This window comes from Eutrigla gurnardus (assembly GCF_963514095.1).
Source record: "Eutrigla gurnardus genome assembly, chromosome: 18".
NCBI lineage: Eukaryota > Metazoa > Chordata > Actinopteri > Perciformes > Triglidae > Eutrigla > Eutrigla gurnardus.
Window position 1 is genome coordinate 3,851,105 of NC_139929.1, and position 26,111 is coordinate 3,877,215.

The window sequence follows — 26,111 nt, forward strand, 5'->3', positions numbered from 1 at the left end:
AACCTGGTCTTTCAGTAGATATGGAGAAGTTCATTTTATTAAGACAGGAGAGGTTTTTGCATCTCAACAGATTTCTTCTCAACAACTCATGTTGTTTACATCACCTTTGGATATCTAAATAGTAAGGACACAGTAAGCTTCTAAATAAAAAAAGAATAATTCACACTCATGTGGATACAACAACAGATATGTGGAAATGAGATAAAACAGAATACAGAAACACAAAGAATCCTTCAAAAGAAAAATCGTCTTAACATTAACATAATTTCATGGTGGGTGAAATGAAGAGCAATTCACTATTCAAATACAATATCTGTTTTTGTCTCTTATTCCTAAGGATTACATATCGATCGACAACAAGAGCCTCTACGTACGCCTGGCTGAGACGTACATAAGACCCATGAAGACAAATTAGTTACATTGCAACTTGTACTTGAATATCATCCTTTGTTACAAACAGAAGCCTAATACTTGTGTAGGTGTTTACAGTTTCACACAGTCACAGGCAGGTTATACTGCATTATGCATGTCCTTCATTATGTTTTGGCAGCTACAAGCACATGAGCATCTTAACATAATATTCAAAACAAGAATACACAAAAATACACATGGGAAACTACTTTTTTGACTTGATTTCTTTTAGATTTTTTAGAAATTAATTATACGTGCTGTCGTGCAACTCTTTTGTTTTTAACAAGTCATTTTGAATAAAGTAATCACATTTCTGTGTGCCGGTCTATCTGATTAATGAACAACGGTTGTGTTTGTGTTCACTTGAACATCACCTCCAAACTTTCAATGGCTTCTCCCTTACTGTGGTTTCTCCAATCGCTGGGAATGTCACCATTATTCTGGAATTTTAATCCATAGTGGTTTTCCAGGTCCTTCTCAAATCGACACACAAACCACTTCCAGTATGCCAGTTTCGATGCATCGGCGGTAATCCCCCAGCGAGCAAAATTAGGGCCAGCAGTTCGGTACTCTTTATAGGGAATGAGCACTTCTGAATCTCCAGGGTAAAAACTCCCATCACTTGCAACACTTGTCGTACAGAACTCGATAGCCAGTTCCACTGAGTTTTTTACGTGCATACCATTGACTGCAACGGATCGATGAAAAGGCACACTGTGGTCCCCATCATGATCTGCCACTGTGTTGGTACAAACAGCTGCACAGAACGGACAAGTCACCCAGCAGCAGCTACACAGGTGCTCGATGAGTATTTCATCCGCCTTCATCCTGTATTCCTTTATTTTTTCCAGTGGGAGGCGGCTCACGTTCACGATGACAGTCCTGAGGCCTTTCTCTACCTCGTCTTTAAGAAAGTCAAAATGCTCGATGTCACCGAAGTCTGCACAACAAGTTGTGTCGAATGTTAGCTTGTCTTCTAGCAAACTGGAGAATTCCTCCACCCACATGCCTAGGTAGTCTCTTTTGACTACCTCCGTTTCCTTTTCCTCTTGGACTTTCTTCGTTGCGGTAAATAAAGCTTGACACAGAAGCATATTGATGTCCGCAGCATTTTTATTGAGTACATCAAGCGCTTCAGCTCTGTGTTCTTTGAAGACGTATTGCTGTACCTCCTCTCTTATAAAAGTCTCTACTTGGCCCCTTGGGTGTCGGATGTAGTTGATGAAGCCATGAAAGTCCTCTTTCTCTGCGAGTGACCTCAACACGTGTTTCTCCAAGTTCAGTCTGTTCCCACTGAACGGTGGGTAATTGCACTGCATCGTATCTGCGAGATCCTTGGCGGTCTTGTTACAGGCGGCCTCCTCGATGGAACTCTGCAGTTTGTCACAGATCATTTCCCCGAGCACAACAGCAGACGAGTTCCCTTTGCAGAGGCTGATGAAAATGTTACAGAATAGCATTTTCTTGCTTTCCACATAAATGTGGGCATCATTGTTCGATTTGAACTTTTTGTGCGACTCTGAAAGCCATCCCCCTGCTCTGTGAAACACATACAGCAAGAGATCAACTGTAAACTCCTTCTTCAGAGCGTATTTCCCCTGTGATTCAAAATCAGAGACCTTTCGTTTGACCATCTGGGCCACTTCTTGCAAGTAAGCTGGACTGTAGCCTCTTGTGGCGACAGGTCTTTTCTTAATTGCCTTAAGGGACTCGATTTCGACAAAGTCAATGAGGGATCTGATCAGTTGCTGTTCTTCATAGTCAAAATAGCCCTTCATTTGGTATCCGATTTTTGTAGTAGTTTCTGAAACATAATTACAGACTTTATCTACAGTGCTAGAACTTTTTTTCTGTCCCCTTGTGTCCTTTCCTGTGTTGCTAGGATCTCGGTCCTTGGAGAGAGAGATATAGTGGGTGTAGTCACCGATGTCTGATATTCTCTTGTATCTGCCACTGCTTTTGGATTCATGTATCAGAGACCATTCAATACCGAGCTCCTGAAGGACAGTTGACTGATCTTCTTCATAGTTGATGTCCGCGATAGGTTTAGTGTTCCCAGTGAGCTCATACACCCAGTGACTCCAAACATGGTTGAACTGCTTTTTAAGTTCCTCTTCATCTTTCGCCTTGTCCTGTAACTGAAGAGCGAGCTCTTTGCTCTTTTGGATCAGCTTCTTCTCAAAGTCTGCCTTCATGTCATCAAGCTTTTTGCAAGCACTCTTCTGCTGAATGACTTCATCCAGTTTTCTTTTAACTCTCTTCACTTGTTCAGCCAGAAACTCCTTGATTTTGCTTTCAAATACGCCTCGCCACTGAACCAACATTTCCTTGTCCCTGTCGTCATCAAAATATGACGTCATTTTCTTTTGGATTCCTCCGTAGGTTGGGTTTATTTCGGTTTGAAGGTAACTCAGCTCGACCTTGTCAATTGAGCCATTTTCAATTTTGGTATGAAGCCCGTTCTCAATGTTCAACATCTCACTCCTCAGGGTCCAGGTCCAGTTCCCATACTGGACCTCAAGTTTTCTGTACACTGCAATTTCAAGTGTGTTTTTGAAACTGAAGACAAAGTGTTCATTCATCAGGGCATTCCACAGGTCCTCAATTTTGCTTTTGAACTGTGTGAGAGTAATCCCAGCAGACTGTGAGGCTTTAGAGAGGATGATGGTCTTCAGCTCTTGGACACTCTCACTATAACCTGGATTTGGAGGGGCCATAGGCGGACTGCCCTCCCATAGTTGGGCAAAGTATTTTACATCTTTCTGCACGTCAAATGCAATGACGTCACTGAAGCACTCTGCATCACATACTTCCTCCTTGGCTGCTAGTTGGGCCATCTTGTCCAGTTTTTCTTGCAGTCGTCTCTTTCCATCCATGTTTTTCTCCGCAGCCGAAATGTCTGTAACATTCTGGTGAACAAACACACAACTTGGAGCCAGTTTGATTTTCTTCATCCTCATGAAAGCCTGAACGACAATCTGCAGCACGTCTTGCATCTCGGCTGGGTTCTCCCCAAAGATGTTGATCAGTGTCATGTTTCCCAGACCAACAACAAATGTTGCCAGCTCATTGTCGTGGTGAAGAGTGACATTGCCTTCTAACTCGAGAGCACGCAGTCCTTCGGTGTCCACCACCAGAATGTAGTCAAAATTAAAGTCTTTCCTGATCTCCTCTGACACCTTGACCAGCTGCATGAAGGCACCCTTGGTGCACCTGCCAGCACTCACTGCAAACTGTAGTCCAAACATGGCATTCAGCATGGTTGATTTACCACTGCTTTGTACGCCCAACACTGACATGACAAAAAGCCTCTTGTCACCCAGTTTCTTTATGACTTCATCTAAAAGTCTAGAGATCCATGTTAAAGGCACGTGACCTGCATCGCCATCCATCAGCTCCATTGGGTGTCCCGATATCATCAGCTCTGCAGCCAGCTCTGGGTATCTGGACCAGTCGGTCTGCAGACTACTTGGTTGTTTCTCCAAAGATGCGTGGGCTTCATAGATCTGTCCCATTTCTCGAAAGATGTGCTCCAAGCCAAATGTTGCCGACTGCAGTTTTGTGGATATTTGATCAAGCTCAGTTTGCTTCCTTTTCAGCAGATTGGATTTGTCGTGCTTCTTCTTCATATCCAAGACCTCAGCCCACTTTTCATCGTATCTTTGGAGGATTGAAGACAGGTCGTCCGTGGAGAGGGCATCTATTAAGATCTGAGTCCATTTCAGAAAATATGCTTTGTCTGACCATGGCAAAGACGAGAGGCATTCAGTGAACAACTGCATCGGTTTACTACCGGCAGCAGTGTGTTGTTTTTGTCGTATTTGCATCAATTCCTGTTGCTTTTGACATTTCACCTTCTCAATGTTTCCTTTCAGGTTATACAGTTCTTTGTTTATTTTGCACCAATCATACCACAGTTGGCCCTGGCAAGGGAGAAACTTATCTTTGATCTTCGAGACATCCATCCCATCAAGCAAGCTCACAACTCTCATTGCAGCAGCTTTTCCTTTTTGGCAGACCTTGTCGTCTTCGTCCACTTTGATTCCAGGGACCTTGGCCATGGTTTCAAGCTGGAAGGATGCATGTGGTCCGGACAAAACCTTTCCAATGATTTTTTTCAGTTCTTCAGAAACATCTGACTGACTTCTGTCCTTCAGACCCATCTTATATTTCCCCTCTTTCATCTGAGTGGCACCACAATCATTGTCAGCGATGAGAATAACAAGGGGCTTCGGAGACTTGTAAAGGGCCGAGATAATTGCAGTGCTACTGCCACCTTTTTCCAGAGTTGGCACGAGTACAACATTGATTGAGGACTTGTCGGTCAGAATGTCGCGCTGTTTTACAATCGACAGAGCGTTGCCATGAAGATTGCAGAAGGCTATGCAGTTGGTGAAGGCGTCGTTGGGTTTTCCGGCAGGGAAGTACCAGGCGATCTCTGCCACACCGTCCATCAGATGGCGAGACTTGGTGCTACCTGCACAGTTTCTGTGGAAGAAGGTGCTGTGGCGGTCGTTGATCAAAGCATTCATCAGCTGAGATTTGGACAGGGGGAGTGAACCCAGGCGGAGAAATGACACCATGGGTGTCTCGGCTTTGCAGATGGGCATACTCTTCATGGTGACAACGCTGGACTTATCTTTGATCTGAGTAATTTTCCATGTTTTTCTTATTTGTCTGAATGTCCACAGAGGACAGTCGATGTCCATTGTGACCGGGTCAGGAACGAGCAGCGGTAAGGCGTACTGACACTGTGACAGTTTTGTGATCATGTTCTGCTTTAAGAAGCTGTCGGAGCAGTGAAATACTGCCATTTGAACATCCATCGGATGCACGTGACTCTTGAGTTTCGCGTCATCAGAGTTTGCGTTGTTGCTAAAAAGAGCATCGAATTCATCATCAAACTCTTCAGCAGACTCTGATATGCTCACTTCGTCTTGTTTGACAGGAATATATCTGGCTCTGTAGTCTAACATCATCAATCTCTGAAGGAAAGTATTAGCAAGATATTTCTCAGTGTCATGCTCCTGTTTCACAGGAGGACCGACTCTAAGAAAATCTGCTGGTGTCAAACGTTTGTCTTGAAGCTGAAGTCGGCAAAGTAGAGTTTCAATGTCTCTTTGATATTGTTTCTTCTTGTTGATCTCCTCCGACTCCTGCAAATAAGTAAAGTAACATGTACAGTATGTTAAAAAATGATATTGTCATTCAGTGGGATATGAAGTAGAGTTGGGCTGTTTCACCGGTCCGGTTCGCTGTACAGGGTTGAATTGGCATTTGTCTTTATGATACGTTCTGGAAAATGAAAAACCCTTGCCACAACACTAAATCCAAATTGTATTGCAATAGTAATAAGCAGCAATAATGACAAGTTATTAACATAATATTGTGTTTATTTATAAACGGACTAACGGAGCCGCCGTGAGTTTCTGAGGTGGCTGGTGTGCAAAGTGTGGTAGCCATACTCCCGGGCGAGCCAAGGCCGGCATGACAGACATCAAATATTTTTGACTCTCCGTAATTATGGCAGAATCTTCTGCATAAAAAGGCCAAATGTTTCACTCAGGAGGGGCTGCTGTGACAAGTGCATCTAGTGGTTAAGGTCGGTAATGCGGTCTGGTCCGGTGTTTGGCTGAATATCATACCGGTTTCAAAATGTTTAAACCGGCCCAAGCCTAGCACAAAGTAAATGGACTTCCTTACCTGATACATATCCACGTCCATATCCACGTCCATATCCATATCTAAGGTATCTGTAGGACAACAATGAACCAGATCAACCAATATATTTTCTGATGTTTTTTGCAAACTTGTATATTGTTAATTTTTTTGGTAATTGTGCACTTCAAGTTTTCATTAAAATGTTACCTTTCTTCTTGGTTGTCGATGATACAGACTTGATTTCGGACTCTCCTCCTGTGTTGTGATCAGTTTTCTCAGAGGGTTCAGGTTCAATCACTGGATCCCACAAAGAAAACATTTTTTTAATATAAATTGTACAATAGTTCGCCTGGTTACAGCATTTGAGACCAAAGTATTATTCCCAGTCATAACTAAGCCAAGAAAACAGCACCAACATGCATCACAAAGTAAAGGAATTAAAAAATACAGGCAGGGTAAAACAATATTCCCCGTTCTAATCTTCAGCTAATTATAGGCAGTTTTAGGAAACACAGTTCTACAATGATGATTATAAAAGGATCTTACTTTCATCTTGATTTCAGATGCTCAGTCTCTTCTACTGCAACCTAATGAGAGAAAAAAATGTGATGAGTTTTTAAAATAACACTCGATTAGCTTGCCATAAATTAATTATATTTGTGTTGAATTATATTTATTTCTGCAAATTATATTATCAGGGAAGCAGGGTTTTACTAAAAACCTATTTAGACATTTTCCTTTTTGCATGTCGGGTTATATGTAGTTGATGTGATTGTAGGTGTGCAAAGGTTTTAAGTTAAGGGTATTGTTCTGGAGAGTGTGCTGTTTGAATTTTTACCACGGTGGTTAAGGATAGGCTTCAGGTTTAGGTAATAGGTTATGTCAACAATGGTCCTCACGAGTACAGAAAGACGAACGTCTTTCACATTCATACAAATCAGAGCAGCAAAAGACTTATGGAATACCATAAGACAAGGTGACACATGGTCTGGAGCTCTATTTACATTAAACCAAGTGACGTAGAGGAAAGCAATGAGCCTTAAAAGGTCACACTCAAACATCATCAACCGCATCCTGTCAACATTGAACACAAGTTACTTGCACAGCTGGATCTTATGTTGCCCCCCCCCCCACAAAGGCAAAATAGGCTTTCCTTTTACATGTGGGGTTATATGAATTTATATACACTTCACTGGATCTCTGCTGGTTGTCATTATGTTATGTGATTTGATATTGGTTGTGCTGTGCCTTTAACCCTCGTGTTGTCCTGGGGTCACCCCAAATGAAATCTTTTGCTGTCAAAATAGGTTTTTTGTTCATCAAATGGTCTGAAAATAATGGGGTTTTTTCGATACTATGCTCTTCATTATTAAAATAAATTAGAAATAATTTGATTGAAATATGGTTGTTTTATTGAATTGAATAACTTCTGTTGTCCTCTGGGGTCAAAAAGACCCCGAAGCACAAAGTAGTGCAATGGGGCAAATTGTCACATCATACTGCTTTCCAACAGATGAACACACCCCCTCCTCATGGCACACACACACACACACGTACACATGCGCGCGCACACAAACAAACACACACACACACACGCACGCACGCACGCACGCACACACACACACACACACAGAGAGGCACCTCCTCCTCACTCACTCTCCACTCCTGTCTTCCTCCCTTCTTCTCCTCCTCACTCACTCTCCACTGTCTTCCTCTCCTCTAAACTCCTCCTCCTCACTCTCCACTCCTGTCTTCCTTTCCTCTTCCTCCCTTCTTCTCCTCCTCCTCACTCACTCCCCACTCCTGTCTTCGTCGCCTCCTCCTCCTTTCTGTTCTCCTCACCTACTACCGCCCCTTCGTCATCTTCGCTTTCATCCTCATCCTCCAAGTCCGTCATCACTCCTGTGTCCGTAAAACACCACCACCATCGTCCACTCTTATTCGCTTTTTGACTTTCATAAATCGGTCCATTTCGCTCTGTTGACACAATCGCTAACTAGCCGCTATGCATCAACCACCGCTAACGTGAACGTCAAATTCAGCCTGCCGTCTGCGTGCAAACCAGCCAATCAAATCGCACGTCACAGGAAAAAAAACAAAAAAACAATCACCATAGGAACGTTATAAACAATATTCCTTCAGATGATTGATTGTTAATGTCTCAGTGTCTTAATTTGTTCTATATTTGTTATAGTTTTTAATCCATAAATATTTCGAGGGGAGGGGGGGGGCGCAGCCTTTGACAGGAGGGTCTTGAGACCCTGCTTGTGTTATTGCGTTGGAATGAAGTTGGCATTAAAGGTGTAACACAGAATTGGGTGAAGTTTCCACTTTATATTCTTTAAATAACAGTCAAACCAGACCGGGTCAATTTTGACCCCAGAGGACAACAGGTGCATGGCAATCGGGAGGACAACACGAGGGTTAAGAGACTTGACAGTTGCAGGATGATGCATATCATTTGTATAAGGGGTTGTGTGCATAAGAGTCAGAGCAGTAAAAGACTCATCGAGAAGCATGACAATACCAAACTGTGAAGGTCAGCTGCGCATGCTCAGATTTAAAACGTGCACACAGAAAAAGAAAATCAGTTTTACTCACCGTGTCTGCTTGTTGCTGTCTGCTCTGTGAAGCTGCGGGCTTCCAGAACGTCTCCTCGTCCTCCGACCTCTTTATACAGACCACAGCAGTCTGTTGAATACCGGGACTGCCCCTCACTAAGCCCCTCCCACATCAGCTCTGCAGCGATGTGGATAGGTCAAGCCGGCCAATCACAGCAAGCCGAGGACCTCAATGCGCGCGCATTGCTTGTAAATCAGTGACGAAACGATGGAAAGTGAAAGTAAAGAGCTCGAGTTCCAGTAAACCACGTGACTTAGAGAAAACCAGGTCAACGCGTTCACTTGCAGAGCTTCAGCAGTTTGTTTCCCCACACAGAGCCTGAGACAGGAAGAGGTTTGTTCTTTGTTTCAGTCTTTCAGTTTCAATTAAAACTGCTTCACATGAAAGTAAAACCAGAAGCTTGAGATTAAATCAATGAATTAGTCTTTTATTGCAGCGACCTACAGTATGCTCATAATTAAGTGCTACAGTACGAGCACTACAGAAAGGGATGTTAGGCCGATGATTCTGGGTTTTTAGAGCCTTTTCCTAAAAATATGAGATTTATTTTTGTTGAACTCTAGCACTTTACAAAAACACAATGTGGTTTTCGTCATGGATCAGAATCAGAATACTTGATTAACCCCCCAGGAAAGTGTAGAGCTGCAGCTGCTCCATGAGAGTCAGGAACGAAAGAAAGAATCATGTGCTCATGAATAGATAAAGGGCCTGTAGATGTGAAGTCCTTTACACATAAGTAAAGTCAAATTAGTATAAAAGTATCAACCAAATTGACCAAAATGTGTAGTTTAACTTTTTTCGACATAATGAGCAGACATGAGACCCACAGGGCCGCTGTGAAGGAAGCTGTAATAATGAATAAATTGGCTGTTCATCACTTTTTATTCTCACCTACAAACAACTGGCTATGAAGCTAGAAGCACATGTAGCACGACATTAATTTAACTTTAATGAGCTGTATGTATCCGATCCTGCCGATCATTTCAGAAGTGAGGGGGACACATTGTTCAGAGGTCTATTGAGTGATTTATCATCCTCTCGCATTCAATTGTACCTCATAGCTGTGGAAATTAATCGCAAAAGTCATTTTTATGCTATTTTTTTTCAGTTAGTTATATTCTCTTCTCATCTGTGACCCTGCATGATCATCCTTGCTGGCCTCTGGTCCACTGTCTCCTCTCTCACCCTGCTCTTTCTATCGTGGCAATAAAGATGAAAAAATATGTGGAAAGCAACATTTTGAGATAGAATTAGGAATACACTAGTAGTAGTGAAATTGTTGTAGAATTTAACCTCAAATAAAATGTCCCCTCACCTGCTGTGAAGACCCCCCCCTGTTCATTCCTGCTGCTGCTGGCCTCTGGTCCACTTCCTCCTCCCTGACCTGCTCTTTCTATTATATAACGACTTTAAAAATATGTGCAAAACAATAGTGAGTACAAGTTCTGTGCAGAAATTAAGGAGGAGTGGGTTTATGTCTAGGTAGTAGAGTAGCCATAGATTGTAGTCAAGTATTGTTACGTTAGAATAATATTGCTCAAGTAAAAGTAAAAAGTATTTTGCAGTAAAACAACTCTTAAGGAGTACAATTTATCCAAAAAGTTACTCAAGTAAATGTAAAGGAGTAACTGTCTACCACCTCTGCACCTAGCAAGCATTCAACATAGCTAACAGCTAACAATTGTTAACTAGCTTAACAGCTAGCCTTGATATATTGACATGTATTAATTAGTCATCGTTTAGCTAAACATTATCTACATGCGACAGCAATACTCAACTTACATGGTTTGTTTGGAACAAACACAGTAAAGTTTTTTTGCCTCTTGGCTGCTGGTTTGCTGAAAATGGTGAACAAGAATCTGAGTGATTGAAATCACAACACGACAGCGGTGTTTGCCGCCTGGCTCCGCCTACTCATGATGCGTTCAAAGGCGGCTCAGTAAAACGCGATTCCACATGTTCAGGGCACAGATATGGGAAGTGCGGTGGACACGTCTCCGTCGTACCCCGCGTCCGCTATGCCCATGGATCCTGGTTATGCTATGCCACCAGGGTAAGTCGTTAAACATAGGCCAGTTGGTTTTATGCGTCCCACATAATAAAAAACCCAAGTAGTGTATAGAGTTATAAAGGTTGATTATTAATGTGGTTTATGTCCTGCTGCCTCCCCTGTACATTTTGTTCAGTGCCCTGTTGTTCAGTGCCCTGGAGGAGGAGAGTGCATACCTCTGAGATTACAGAATGAGTGGGGAGTGTCCCGATCTTGGAAGTACAACAACACCAACTGAAGGCCTGTTTATGTTCTGAAGTCCTGTTTATGTTGAAGGAGGAATGTGAAAGCTTTATTTAGAGCAGGGATATCTGAAAGCAACAGGAAATGATGTCTTGTGTTGCTTTTCCTGTTTGATGTTCACATTAACAGATTTCTGAACCTCAATACATGTTGCAGTTTTTAATTACATGGACAATGAACGCCTAAAAGACACCTGGAGATTGTTTAAAGCGTGTGTGAGATTGACTAAACCCTGTCTGGATGAGATTGCTGCCCTGCTTAGATGTGCATCCTGTGGAATCAACACACTTATGATCTTTGAATTGTGTTATATAGAATTGGGGAAAGATTCAAGGTGGAACAAAAGGATAGACGCTCCACCCACATGAGCCACCTGGCAGATGTATCCAGGGGTGGGTTGCTTCGTAGGCTATTAAAGCTGAAACACCGGAGACGCCTACAAGCAGACAGTTGACTCCTCCGTTCACTTCAACGCACACGATGGAAACGATCTGTTTGGGAGGATGGAGCAACATGTCGGACGCCACTGAGGAGACTCAGAAGATCTGTGATGAGGTGAGCTTCATTCTTCATTTCTTCCGGTCTGCATCTTCGGTCCGTGCGGTGCATGCATCACATTTTACTTCATTCATATGCAGCTGAAGCGCCAGGTGGAGGAACAGGCCAACAATAAGTATGCAGACTTCAAAGCAGTTAAATACAAGAAACAGACAGTGAATGGATACAAGTTCCTCATCAAGGTAAAGGATATTTGTAAGAAAAAATATACAGGTTGAATTAATATTATATTATTATATTCAACCTATATTATATATATATATATATATATATATATATATATATATATATATATATATATATATAATATAGGTTGAATATAATAATATGATATTAATTCTTTCTGTGAACTTTGAGGGAATGTCACCGCAACGCTCAGTCAATTCTCCATCAGAGTTAGACAAACAAGGTCGCTTCTAAAGACAGACGTTGTCTTGGCTGAAAGAAACGGATACAAATGAATTTTAAGAAAGTTGCTGGTTCGATCCCCGGCTCCTCCTAGCTGAGTGCCTGGTGTCCCTGAGCAAGACACCTCACCGTAATTGCTCCTGACGAGCTGGCTGTCGCCCTGCGTGGTTGACTCCGCCGTCGGTGTGTGAATGTGTGAGTGAATGGGTGAATGTCAGTCATTGCTGTAAAGCACTTTGGACAAAAGCGCTTTATAAATGAGGCCATTTACCTTCTCACATTGTGAGTTCAGATTACACAAACCAGGATTTACTACACCTACTCGGTTACAGAACCGGTGTCTCGGAGGAGGAAGAATATGCTTGCATTCTTCCGAGATTAAGAAAAGACACATGACAGAGTTGGTCAGCTGACAGGACAGAAAGACAGAAACATATGGGTTAATTAACATATAGCTGCTGCAAGATGCAATTTAAGGTAAAAAATGAAAGCCTCACCTGTGTGTTTGTATAATACTCAGGTTCAATTTATAATATTGTGCTCTCCGGTTGAAGCTAGTGTTATGTCAACTTCATGGGTAAAGACCCATTAGAACATCCCTGAAGGTAGAAGATCCTCACTGTTCAGCAACACAAGACATGGCTCGGCCAGATGAAAACGTAGCTTTGTCCACCAACACAAATGTTCTAAAACACTTGGCTCCCACAATAGGTGACATAGAAAACTGTTGTACATGTGTGACACTGCATAAAATGCTGCCAACGTTGTAATGTTGTCAGTCTTTGACAGTTGATTTGTAATAAATAATAATTGTGATATTCTTTTTAAAGGACATCCACTGCCTAAAGATGATAAGACGGCCACATGCACAGCCCGACCGACAGCCAACACTCACCTGTTCTGATACTAAACTGTTCTTCCTCTTTTGTTTATATTGTGTATGGTAATATTATAATATGTGTGTGTGTGTGTACATACAGTACTCTGCCTTATATGTCCAGGAATAAAATACATTTTTACTCTCATCACTTCAAGTTTGAATAACCTTTGGCTTTGGCTCCCTCTGGTGTTAATAATAGGAATTAGTCCATCATTGTGTGAAATGGCCTGAAATGGGTGATGCTATTGTTTCCCCTTCAGGCGAGCATCACCATGTTATCCTAACCAGCAGATCCCAGGACAGTTTCTAGGAACATTTTCTTCTCGCATGCTGTCTGTTAAGATGAACAAATATTTATAGTGCACCCATACCAACCTGTTGAATTGTAAGTTCATATTTATTATTCTAGCATCCTTTGCACTCCATTGCATGTCAGACTGTTTACAATGTCATCGTCCTGTGCTTGTATATATACTTATATTAATATCTGTTCATAGTAGTTGTTTACCTTTATTCAGTTTGCTATCCTTGTTTTAGTTGTATTTCTGTGTATGTTTAACATAGAGCGACAACAATCCGGAGTCAAATTCTTTGTATTTGTTTCATAAAAATCACCTTATGAGCAAAAAATCGGCATACTGCAATTATTCCCTTATCATTTTGGGGTATTTAAAATGACTATCTGTGCATTTACTTCAGAATAAAGGTCCAGTGGACAGTGTGTTGTCATGGATACCGTCGGCCACTGAAGACAGTCTTATATGTTTTCACCTCAATAGCAAATTTCAGTACTGGATGCTTGTTTATGGCCACATGGCTCCACCTGCCACCGGCAGACAGAATACAACTCCCTAATTCAATGTAACATTTACCAAATCTCTGTGCAAGGCTTCCTTTATCCCAGGAAATGGAACAAATATAGCACGTTTTCTGATATGTACAGGATCTAACGATACCATGAAATTAATTACTCGTAGTGGTATTGCTTGTGGCCACGGCCGTCGCTTGTGAACATTGAGAAACCTGGTCTTTCAGTAGATATGGAGAAGTTCATTTTATTATGACAGGAGAGGTTTTTGCATCTCAACAGATTTCTTCTCAACAACTCATGTTGTTTACATCACCTTTGGATATCTAAATAGTAAGGACACAGTAAGCTTCTAAATGAAAAAATAATAATTCACACTCATGTGGATACAACAACAGATTGGTGAAAATGAGATAAAACAGAATACAGAAACACAAAGAATCCTTCAAAAGAAATGTTGAAAATCATCTAAACATTAACATAATTTCACGGCAGGTGAAATGAAGAGCAATTCACTATTCAAATACAATATCTGTTTTTGTCTCTTATTCCTAAGGATTACATATTGATCGACAACAAGAGCCTCCATGTACGCCTGGCTGAGACGTACATAAGACCGATGAAGACAAATTAGTTACATTGCAACTTGTACTTGAATATCATTCTTTGTTACAAACAGAAGCCTAATAGTTGTGTAGGTGTTTACAGTTTCACAGTCACAGGCAGGTTATACTGCATTATGCATGTCCTTCATTATGTTTTGGCAGCTACAAGCACATGAGCATCTTAACATAGTATTCATAACAAGAATACACAAAAATACACAAGGAAACTACTTTTTTGACTTGATTTCTTTTAGATTTTTGAGAAATTAATTATACGTGCTGTCGTGCAACTCTTTTGTTTTTAACAAGTCATTTTTAATAAAGTAATCAGATTTCTGTGTGCCAGTCTATCTGATTAATGAACAACGGTTGTGTTTGTGTTCACTTGAACATCACCTCCAAACTTTCAATGGCTTCTCCCTTACTGTGGTTTCTCCAATCGCTGGGAATGTCACCATTATTCTGGAATTTTAATCCATAGTGGTTTTCTAGGTCCTTCTCAAATCGACACACAAACCACTTCCAGTATGCCAGTTTCGATGCATCGGCGGTAATCCCCCAGCAAGCAAAATTAGGGCCAGCAGTTCGGTACTCTTTATAGGGAATGAGCACTTCTGAATCTTGAGTAGGGTAAAAACACCCATCACTTGCAACACTTGTCGTGCAGAACTCGATACACAGTTCCACTGAGTTTTTTACGTGCACACCATTGACTGCAACGGATCGATGAAAAGGCACACTGTGGTCCCCATCATGATCTGCCACTGTGTTGGTACAAACAGCTGCACAGAATGGACAAGTCACCCAGCAGCAGTTACACAGGTGCTCGATGAGTATTTCATCCGCCTTCATCCTGTATTCCTTTATTTTTTCCAGTGGGAGGCGGCTCACATTCCCAATGATAGTCCTGAGGCCTTTCTCTACCTCGTCTTTAAGAAAGTCAAAATGCTCGATGTCACCAAAGTCTTGACAACAAGTTGTGTCGAATGTTAGCTTGTCTTCTAGCAAACAGGAGAATTCCTCCACCCACATGCCTAGGTAGTCTCTTTTGACTACCTCTGTTTCCTTTTCCTCTTGGACTTTCTTCGTTGCAGTAAATAAAGCTTGACTCAGAAGCATATTGATGTCCGCAGCATTTTTATTGAGTACATCAAGCGCTTCAGCTCTGTGTTCTTCGAAGACGTATTGCTGTACCTCCTCTCTTATAAAAGTCTCTACTTGGCCCCTTGGGTGTCGGATGTAGTTGATGAAGCCATGAAAGTCCTCTTTCTCTGCGAGTGACCTCAACACGTGTTTCTCCAAGTTCAGTCTGTTCCCACTGAACGGTGGGTAATTGCACTGCATCGTATCTGCGAGATCCTTGGCGGTCTTGTTACAGGCGGCCTCCTCAATGGAACTCTGCAGTTTGTTACAGATCATTTCCCCGAGCACAACAGCAGACGAGTTCCCTTTGCAGAGGCTGATGAAAATGCTACAGAATAGCATTTTCTTGCTTTCCACATAAATGTGGGCATCATTGTTCGATTTGAACTTCTTGTGCGACTCTGAAAGCCATCCCCCTGCTCTGTGAAACACATACAACAAGAGATCAACTGTAAACTCCTTCTTCAGAGCGTATTTCCCCTGTGATTCAAAATCAGAGACCTTTCGTTTGACCATCTGGGCCACTTCTTGCAAGTAAGTTGGACTGTAGCCTCTTGTGGCGACAGGTCTTTTCTTAATTGCCTTAAGGGACTCGATTTCGACAAAGTCAATGAGGGATCTGATCAGTTGCTGTTCTTCATAGTCAAAATAGCCCTTCATTTGGTATCCGATTTTTGTGGTAGTTTCTGAAACATAATTACGGACTTTATCTACAGTGCTAGAACTTTTTTTCTGTCCCCTTGTGTCCTTTCCTGTGTTGCTAGGATCTCGGTCCTTGGAGAGAGAGATATAGTGGGTGTAGTCACCGATGTCTGATATTCTCTTGTATCTGCCACTGCTTTTGGATTCATGTATCAGAGACCATTCAATACCGAGCTCCTGAAGGACAGTTGACTGATCTTCTTCATAGTTGATGTCCGCGATAGGTTTAGTGTTCCCAGTGAGCTCATACACCCAGCGACTCCAAACATGGTTGAACTGCTTTTTAAGTTCCTCTTCATCTTTCGCCTTGTCCTGTAACTGAAGAGCGAGCTCTTTGCTCTTTTGGATCAGCTTCTTCTCAAACTCTGCCTTCATGTCATCAAGCTTTTTGCAAGCACTCTTCTGCTGAATGACTTCATCCAGTTTTCTTTTAACTCTCTTCACTTGTTCAGCCAGAAACTCCTTGATTTTGCTTTCAAATACGCCTCGCCACTGAACCAACATTTCCTTGTCCCTGTCGTCATCAAAATATGACGTCATTTTCTTTTGGATTCCTCCGTAGGTTGGGTTTATTTCGGTTTGAAGGTAACTCAGCTCGACCTTGTCAATTGAGCCATTTTCAATTTTGGTATGAAGCCCGTTCTCAATGTTCAACATCTCACTCCTCAGGGTCCAGGTCCAGTTCCCATACTGGACCTCAAGTTTTCTGTACACTGCAATTTCAAGTGTGTTTTTGAAACTGAAGACAAAGTGTTCATTCATCAGGGCATTCCACAGGTCCTCAATTTTGCTTTTGAACTGTGTGAGAGTAATCCCAGCAGACTGTGAGGCTTTAGAGAGGATGATGGTCTTCAGCTCTTGGACACTCTCACTATAACCTGGATTTGGGGGGGCCATAGGCGGACTGCCCTCCCATAGTTGGGCAAAGTATTTTACATCTTTCTGCACGTCAAATGCAATGACGTCACTGAAGCACTCTGCATCACATACTTCCTCCTTGGCTGCTAGTTGGGCCATCTTGTCCAGTTTTTCTTGCAGTCGTCTCTTTCCATCCATGTTTTTCTCTGCAGCCGAAATGTCTGTAACATTCTGGTGAACAAACACACAACTTGGAGCTAGTTTGATTTTCTTCATCCTCATGAAAGCCTGAACGACAATCTGCAGCACGTCTTGCATCTCGGCTGGATTCTCCCCAAAGATGTTGATCAGTGTCATGTTTCCCAGACCAACAACAAATGTTGCCAGCTCATTGTCGTGGTGAAGAGTGACATTGCCTTCTAACTCGAGAGCACGCAGTCCTTCGGTGTCCACCACCAGAATGTAGTCAAAATTAAAGTCTTTCCTGATCTCCTCTGACACCTTGACCAGCTGCATGAAGGCACCCTTGGTGCACCTGCCAGCACTCACTGCAAACTGTAGTCCAAACATGGCATTCAGCATGGTTGATTTACCACTGCTTTGTACGCCCAACACTGACATGACAAAAAGCCTCTTGTCACCCAGTTTCTTTATGACTTCATCTAAAAGTTTGGAGATCCATGTTAAAGGCACGTGACCTGCATCACCATCCATCAGCTCCATTGGGTGTCCCGATATCATCAGCTCTGCAGCCAGCTCTGGGTATCTGGACCAGTCACTCTGCAGACTACTTGGTTGTTTCTCCAAAGATGCGTGGGCTTCATAGATCTGTCCCATTTCTCGAAAGATGTGCTCCAAGCCAAATGTTGCCGACTGCAGTTTTGTGGATATTTGATCAAGCTCAGTTTGCTTCCTTTTCAGAAGATCGGATTTGTCGTGCTTCTTCTTCATATCCAAGACCTCAGCCCACTTTTCATCGTATCTTTGGAGGATTGAAGACAGGTCGTCTGTGGAGAGGGCATCTATTAAGATCTGAGTCCATTTCAGAAAATACGCTTTGTCTGACCACGGCAAAGACGAGAGGCATTCAGTGAACAACTGCATCGGTTTACTACCGGCAGCAGTGTGTTGTTTTTGGCGTATTTGCATCAATTCCTGTTGCTTTTGACATTTCACCTTCTCAATGTTTCCTTTCAGGTTATACAGTTCTTTGTTTATTGTGCACCAATCATACCACAGTTGGCCCTGACAAGGGAGAAACTTATCTTTGATCTTCGAGACATCCATCCCATCAAGCAAGCTCACAACTCTCATTGCAGCAGCTTTTCCTTTTTGGCAGACTTTGTCGTCTTCGTCCACTTTGATTCCAGGAACTTTAGCCATGGTTTCAAGCTGGAAGGATGCATGTGGTCCGGACAAAACCTTTCCAATGATTTTTTTCAGTTCTTCAGAAACATCTGACTGACTTCTGTCCTTCAGACCCATCTTATATTTCCCCTCTTTCATCTGAGTGGCACCACAATCATTGTCAGCGATGAGAATAACAAGGGGCTTCGGAGACTTGTAAAGGGCCGAGATAATTGCAGTGCTACTGCCACCTTTTTCCAGAGTTGGCACGAGTACAACATTGATTGAGGACTTGTCGGTCAGAATGTCGCGCTGTTTTACAATCGACAGAGCGTCGCCATGAAGATTGCAGAAGGCTATGCAGTTGGTGAAGGCGTCGTTGGGTTTTCCGGCAGGGAAGTACCAGGCGATCTCTGCCACACCGTCCATCAGATGGCGAGACTTGGTGCTACCTGCACAGTTTCTGTGGAAGAAGGTGCTGTGGCGGTCGTTGATCAATGCATTCATCAGCTGAGATTTGGACAGGGGGAGTGAACCCAGGCGGAGAAATGACACCATGGGTGTCTCGGCTTTGCAGATGGGCATACTCTTCATGGTGACAACGCTGGACTTATCTTTGATCTGAGTAATTTTCCACGTTTTTCTTATTTGTCTGAATGTCCACAGAGGACAGTCGATGTCCATTGTGACCGGGTCAGGAACGAGCAGCGGTAAGGCGTACTGACACTGTGACAGTTTTGTGATTGTGTTCTGCTTTAAGAAGCTGTCGGAGCAGTGAAATACGGCCATTTGAACATCCATCGGATGCACGTGACTCTTGAGTTTCGCTTCATCCGAGTCTGCGTTGTTGCTAAAAAGAGCATCGAATTCATCATCAAACTCTTCAGCAGACTCTGATATGCTCACTTCGTCTTGTTTGACAGGAATATATCTGGCTCTGTAGTCTAACATCATCAACCTCTGAAGGAAAGTATTAGCGAGATCTTTCTCAGTGTCATGCTCCTGTTTCACAGGAGGACCGACTCTAAGAAAATCTGCTGGTGTCAACTTGTGTTGACGTTTGTCTTGAAGCTGAAGTCGGCAAAGTAGAGTTTCAATGTCTCTTTGATATTGTTTCTTCTTGTTGATCTCCTCCGACTCCTGCAAATAAATAAAGTAACATGTACAGTATGTTAAAAATGATAATGTCATTCAGTGGGGTATGAAGTAGAGTTGGGCCGTTTTCTAGTTTCACCGGTCCGGTTCGGTGTACAGGGCTAAACCGGTTGAATTGGCATTTGTCTTTATGATACGTTCTGGAAAATGAAAAACCCTTGCCACAACACTAAATCCAAATTGTATTGCAATAGTAATAAGCAGCAATAATGACATGTTATTAACATAATATTGTGTTTATTTATAAACGGACTAACGGAGCCGCCGTGAGTTTCTGAGGCGGCTGGTGTGCAAAGTGTGGTAGCCATACTCCCGGGCGAGCCAAGGCCGGCATGACAGACATCAAATTTCAGTCGAGGTCGGAGACGCACACGGCGTACTTTGTGTTTGTTTTCTTACTTAGGCGACGTGCGGCCGGATCATTTAACAAACTGAGAACGTTAATCCAAAGAAGAATAAAAGCTGGTAGTTGCTCGTACGAGGCTGCCGTTCCATGCATCAACCTGTATGATGCACAGCAAATTTGCTTGCAAGTCATGTAAATATGCGAGACCCGCAAAGGTTCACCTGTCATAGTTGTTTTGAAGCCTTGAGCTAATCAGATTTAAAGAGAGACTCCGTTGCGACGTAGCAAAGTTCTTTATAAACGGTACGATCGCGGCATATTTTTGACTCTCCGTGATTATGGCAGAATCTTCTGCATAAAAAGGCCAAATATTTAACTCAGGAGGGGCTGCTGTGGCAAGTGCGGCATCTAGTGGTTAAGGTCGGTAATGCGGTCTGGTCCGGTGTTTGGCTGAATATCATACCGGTTTCAAAATGTTTAAACCGGCCCAAGCCTAGCACAAAGTAAATAGACTTCCTTACCTGATACATATCCACGTCCATATCCACGTCCATATCCATATCTAAGGTATCTGTAGGACAACAATGAACCAGATCAACCAATATATTTTCTGATGTTTTTTGCAAACTTGTATATTGTTAAATTTTTTGGTAATTGTGCACTTCAAGTTTTCATTAAAATGTTACCTTTCTTCTTGGTTGTCGATGAGACAGACTTGATTTCGGACTCTCCTCCTGTGTTGTGATCAGTTTTCTCAGAGGGTTCAGGTTCAGTCACTGGATCCCACAAAGAAAACTTTTTTTTTTAATATAAATTGTACAGTAGTTCGCCTGGTTACAGCATTTGAGACCAAAGTATTATTCCCAGCCATAACTAAGCCAAGAAAACAGCACCAACATGCATCACAAAGTAAAGGAATTAAAAAATACAGGCAGGGTAAAACAATATTCCCAGTTCTAATCTTCAGCTAATTATAGGCAGTTTTAGGAAACACAGTTCTACAATGATGATTATAAAAGGATCTTACTTTCATCTTGATTTCAGATGCTCAGTCTCTTCTACTGCAACATAATGAGAGAAAAAAATGTGATGAGTTTTTAAAATAACACTCGATTAGCTTGCCATTAATTCATTATATTTGTGTTGAATTATATTTATTTCTGCAAATTATATTATCAGGGAAGCAGGGTTTTACTAAAAACCTATTTAGACATTTTCCTTTTTGCATGTCGGGTTATATGTAGTTGATGTGATGTGATTGTAGGTGTGCAAAGGTTTTAAGTTAAGGGTATTGTTCTGGAGAGTGTGCTGTTTGAATTTTTACCACGGTGGTTAAGGATAGGCTTCAGGTCTAGGTAATGGGTTATGTCAACAATGGTCCTCACGAGTACAGAAAGACAAACGTCTTTCACATTCATACAAATCAGAGCAGCAAAAGACTTTGCATAACATAAGACAAGGTGACACATGGTCTGGAGCTCTATTTACATTAAACCAAGTGACGTAGAGGAAAGCAATGAGCCTTAAAAGGTCACACTCAAACATCATCAACCGCATCCTGTCAACACTGAACACGAGTTACTTGCAGAGCTTCAGCTGCTGGATTTTATGTTGCCCCCCCACAAAGGCAAAATAGGCTTTCCTTTTACATCTGGGGTTATATGAATTTATATACACTTCACTGGATCTCTGCTGGTTGTCATTATGTTATGTGATTTGATATTGGTTGTGCTGTGCCTTTAACCGTCGTGTTGTCCTGGGGTCACCCCAAATTAAATCTTTTGCTGTCAAAATAGGTTTTTTGTTCATCAAATGGTCTGAAAATAATGGGTTTTTTTTTCGATACTATGCTCTTCATGATTAAAATAAATTAGAAATAATTTGATTGAAATATGGGTGTTTTATTGAAGGACAGGGCTCGGTTCTCATCGAAGTTTGCCTTCACTGAGACCCATGCTCTGGTGTCCTATTACCCCAAAAAACAGAAAAATGTTCTTCTGATGAGCACTCGGCTTCGGGATACTGCTTTTTTGATTAGTTTCTTTTGTTTCAGGTTACCAGTATGCAGCGGCGGCACCAGAAAATTATTATTGGGGGGGCAATGAGGGGGTCTGATTGTTTATAGGAGGTGCTAGTGAATTCTGACACCAACAAATAATACTATAATAGATGTACTGTTCCCGTGGCCGTGCTGATACACTACATATTGTCGAATGCATGTTACTAAACGTTTATCATAAAACAAACACAAGCATATTTAACTACTTTTAATGAAATGAAGTGCCAAACAACAAGCACAAAAACAATACAAATCCACCACAGAGAACATCTGTGGGTTTACAAGAGTGTAACTGAGAATTGTAGCACAGTGTATAGTTGTATACAGTATACTCTTACAACTGTCTCTGAACTCACTAAATATGTTTTCTCTCTCCTTCTGTTCTCCTCTCCTTCACTTTCCACTCCTGTCTTCCTCTCCTCTAAACTCCTCCTCCTCACTCTCCACTCCTGTCTTCCTCTCCTCTTCCTCTCCTCTAAACTCCTCCTCCTCACTCTCCACCCCTGTCTTCCTCTCATCTTCCTCCCTTCTTCTCCTCCTCACTCACTCCCCACACCTGTCTTCCTCTTCCTCCATTCTTCTCCTCCTCACTCACTCCCCACTCCTGTCTTCCTCTTCCTCCCTTCTTCTCCTCCTCACTCACTCTCCACTCCTGTCTTCCTCTCCTCTAAACTCCTCCTCCTCACTCTCCACTCCTGTCTTCCTCTCCTCTAAACTCCTCCTCCTCAATCTCCACCCCTGTCTTCCTCTCATCTTCCTCCCTTCTTCTCCTCCTCACTCACTCCCCACACCTGTCTTCCTCTTCCTCCATTCTTCTCCTCCTCACTCACTCCCCACTCCTGTCTTCCTCTTCCTCCCTTCTTCTCCTCCTCACTCACTCCCCACTCCTGTCTTCCTCTCCTCTAAACTCCTCCTCCTCACTCTCCACCCCTGTCTTCCTCTCATCTTCCTCCCTTCTTCTCCTCCTCACTCACTCCCCACTCCTGTCTTCCTCTCCTCTTCCTCCCTTCTTGTCCTCTAAACTCTGCTTCACTCGCTCTCCAATGCTGTCTTTCTCTCTTCTCCTCTGCCCTCCTCCTCCTTTCTGTTCTCCTCACCTACTACCACCCCTTCGTCATCCTCGCTTTCATCCTCATCCTCCGAGTCCGTCATCACTCCTGCGTCCGTAAATCACCACCACCATCGTCCACTCTTATTCGCTTTTTGGCTTTCACAAATCGGTCCATTTCGCTCTGTCCACAATCGCTAACTAGCCGCTATGCATCAACCACCGCTAACGTGAACGTCAAATTCAGCCTACCGTCTGCGTGCAAACCAGCCAATCAAATCGCACGACACAGGAAAAAAAAAAAAAAACAATCACCATAGGAACGTTATAAACAATATTTCTTCAGATGATTGATTGTTAATGTCTCAGTGTCTTAATTTGTTCTATATTTGTTATAGTTTTTAATCCATAAATATTTTGAGGGGAGGGGGGGCAAAAGGGGGGGGCGCAGCCTTTGACAGGAGGGTCTTGAGACCCTGCTTGTGTTATTGCGTTTGAATGAAGTTGGCATTAAAGGTGTAACACAGAATTGGGTGAAGTTTCCACTTTATATTCTTTAAATAACAGTCAAACCAGACCGGGTCAATTTTGACCCCAGAGGACAACAGGTGTGATTATGTGCTGCCATTAAAAAAAATTCAAATTATTCAAAAACAGCATCCTCCCTAAACTTTGACATATAGCACTCTGTGATAAGTCAAATAGTAAAAATAATATTTACACACAATAATTAATTGTTTCATTTTATTTTAAGTTAAAAACAGGGCATACTTTTATGTAAACAAGGTATATTGGCCCTAAATTCCAAAACGAAGGGAAAAATTTGTGGTAATGGGTTGGACTGAAGTAATACTAAAGGTGTCACACAGAATTGATTGACAATTAATACTATATGCTTTAAATAACAGTCAAAACCAGGTGGACAAAAGGTGCATGGCAATCGGGAGGACAACACGAGGGTTAAGAGACTTGACAGTTGCAGGATGATGCATATCATTTGTATAAGGGGTTGTGTGCATAAGAGTCAGAGCAGTAAAAGACTCATCGAGAAGCATGACAATATCAAACTGTGAAGGTCAGCTGCGCATGCTCAGATTTAAAACGTGCACACAGAAAAAGAAAATCAGTTTCAACTCACCGTGTCTGCTTGTCGCTGTCTGCTCTGTGAAGCTGCGGGCTTTCAGGAAGTTTCCTCGTCCTCCGACCTCTTTATACAGACCACAGCAGTCTGTTGAATACCGGGACTGCCCCTCACTAAGCCCCTCCCACATCAGCTCTGCAGCGATGTGGATAGGTCAAGCCGGCCAATCACAGCAAGCCGAGGACCTCAATGCGCGCGCATTGCTTGTAAATCAGTGACGAAACGAGGGAAAGTGAAAGTAAAGAGCTCGAGTTCCAGTAAACCACGTGACTTAGAGAAAACCAGGTCAACGCGTTCACTTGCAGAGCTTAAGCAGTTTGTTTCCCCACACAAAGGCATAAAGGAGCCTGAGACAGGAAGAGGTTTGGTTTTTAGAGCCTTTTCCTAAAAATATGAGATTTATTTTTGTTGAACTCTAGCACTTTACAAAAACACAATGTGGTTGGATAAGAATCAGAATACTTGATTAACCCCTCAGGAAGGTGTAGAGCTGCAGCTGCTCCATGAGAGTCAGGAACGAAAGAAAGAATCATGTGCTCATGAATAGATAAAGGGCCTGTAGATGTGAAGTCCTTTACACATAAGTAAAGTCAAATTAGTATAAAAGTATCAACCAAATTGACCAAAATGTGTAGTTTCACTTTTTTCACATAATGAGCAGACATCAGACCCACAGGGCCGCTGTAAAGGAAGCTGTAATAATTAATAAATTGGCTGTTCATCACGTTTTATTCTCACCTACAAACAACTGGCTATGAAGCTAGAAGCACAAGTAGCACGACATGAATTTAACTTTAATGAGCTGTATGTATCCGATCCTGCCGATCATTTCAGAAGTGAACACATTGTTCAGAGGTCTATTGAGTGATTTATCATCCTCTCGCATTCAATTGTACCTCGCTGGCCTCTGGTCCACTGCCTCCTCTCTCACCCTGCTCTTTCTATCGTGGCAATAAAGATTAAAAAATATGTGGAAAGCAACATTTTGAGATAGAATTAGGAATACACTAGTAGTAGTGAAATTGTTGTAGAATTTAACCTCAAATAAAATGTCTCCTCACCTGCTGTGAAGACCCCCCCCTGTTCATTCCTGCTGCTGCTGGCCTCTGGTCCACTTCCTCCTCCCTGACCTGCTCTTTCTATTATATAACGATTTTAAAAATATGTGCTAAACAATAGTGAGTACAAGTTCTGTGCAGAAATTAAGGAGGAGTGGGTTTATGTCTAGGTAGTAGAGTAGCCATAGATTGTAGTCGAGTATTGTTACGTTAGAATAATATTGCTCAAGTAAAAGTAAAAAGTATTTTGCAGTAAAACAACTCTTAAAGAGTACAATTTATTCAAAAAGTTACTCAAGTAAATGTAAAGGAGTAAATGTAACTAGTAACTGTCTACCACCTCTGCACCTAGCAAGCATTCAACATAGCTAACAGCTAACAATTATTAACTAGCTTAACAGCTAGCCTTGATATATTGACATGTATTAATTAGTCATCGTTTAGCTAAACATTATCTACATGCAACAGCAATACTCAACTTACATGGTTTGTTTGGAACAAACACAGTAAAGTTTTTTGCCTCTTGGCTGCTGGTTTGCTGAAAATGGTGAACAAGAATCTGAGTGATTGAAATCACAACACGACAGCGGTGTTTGCCGCCTGGCTCCGCCTGCTCATGATGCGTTCAAAGGCGGCTCAGAAAAACGCGTTTCCACATGTTAAGGGCACAGATATTGGAAGTGGTCATACCCCGCGTCCGCTATGGATCCTGGTTATGCTATGCCACCAGGGTAAGTCGTTAAACATAGGCCAGTTGGTTTTATGCGTCCCACATAATAAAAAACCCAAGTAGTGTATAGAGTTATAAAGGTTGATTATTAATGTGGTTTATGTCCTGCTGCCTCCCCTGTACATTTTGTCACTGCCCTGTTGTTCAGTGCCCTGGAGGAGGAGAGTGCATACCTCTGAGATTACAGAATGAGTGGGGAGTGTCCCGATCTTGGAAGTACACCAACACCAACTGAAGGCCTGTTTATGTTCTGAAGTCCTGTTTATGTTCTGCAGAGA

General features: G+C 42.3%; 2 protein-coding genes and 1 long non-coding RNA gene across 6 annotated transcripts; 1 reads left to right on the plus strand and 2 right to left on the minus strand.

The window, feature by feature from the left end:
• Positions 1–19: 19 nt before the first annotated feature.
• On the minus strand, positions 20–8,764 carry LOC311029258 (interferon-induced very large GTPase 1-like). Of its 2 annotated transcripts, none has more exons than XM_084034324.1 (5): positions 8,674–8,764; positions 6,619–6,659; positions 6,280–6,369; positions 6,130–6,164; positions 20–5,567 (listed from the first exon to the last, which is right to left on the minus strand). In XM_084034324.1, coding segments are annotated over exons 2-5 (4,923 nt in total). In that variant the 5' UTR covers positions 6,620–6,659; positions 8,674–8,764; the 3' UTR covers positions 20–770. The 2 variants fall into 2 exon arrangements, with proteins under 2 accessions (XP_083890450.1, XP_083890449.1); XM_084034323.1 differs by having other exon boundaries at positions 6,115–6,164.
• Positions 8,765–10,841: 2,077 nt separating this feature from the next.
• On the plus strand, positions 10,842–13,727 carry LOC311029266. Its single transcript, XR_014598864.1, has 3 exons — positions 10,842–11,542; positions 11,626–11,727; positions 12,784–13,727. It is a non-coding gene; the product is annotated as an uncharacterized lncRNA (long non-coding RNA).
• A 145-nt stretch (positions 13,728–13,872) lies between these two features.
• On the minus strand, positions 13,873–24,136 carry LOC311029257 (interferon-induced very large GTPase 1-like). 3 transcript variants are annotated; one of them, XM_084034322.1, is made up of 5 exons: positions 24,043–24,136; positions 20,825–20,858; positions 20,484–20,573; positions 20,334–20,368; positions 13,873–19,436 (listed from the first exon to the last, which is right to left on the minus strand). In XM_084034322.1, coding segments are annotated over exons 2-5 (4,935 nt in total). In that variant the 5' UTR covers positions 20,826–20,858; positions 24,043–24,136; the 3' UTR covers positions 13,873–14,627. The 3 variants fall into 3 exon arrangements, with proteins under 3 accessions (XP_083890448.1, XP_083890446.1, XP_083890447.1); XM_084034320.1 differs by having other exon boundaries at positions 20,319–20,368; positions 24,043–24,135; XM_084034321.1 differs by having other exon boundaries at positions 20,319–20,368; positions 20,825–20,855; positions 24,043–24,060.
• Between the last annotated feature and the right edge of the window lie 1,975 nt (positions 24,137–26,111).

Excerpts from the sequence above, each read along its gene's own strand:
- LOC311029258 (XM_084034323.1), bottom strand. Across the intron at positions 6,165-6,279 it reads ATCGACAACCAAGAAGAAAG|ATACCTTAGATATGGATATG; the intron begins GTAACATTTTAA and ends GTTGTCCTACAG. Across the intron at positions 5,568-6,114 it reads TGGACGTGGATATGTATCAG|GAGTCGGAGGAGATCAACAA; the intron begins GTAAGGAAGTCC and ends ACTTATTTGCAG.
- LOC311029257 (XM_084034320.1), bottom strand. Across the intron at positions 20,369-20,483 it reads ATCGACAACCAAGAAGAAAG|ATACCTTAGATATGGATATG; the intron begins GTAACATTTTAA and ends GTTGTCCTACAG. Across the intron at positions 19,437-20,318 it reads TGGACGTGGATATGTATCAG|GAGTCGGAGGAGATCAACAA; the intron begins GTAAGGAAGTCT and ends ATTTATTTGCAG.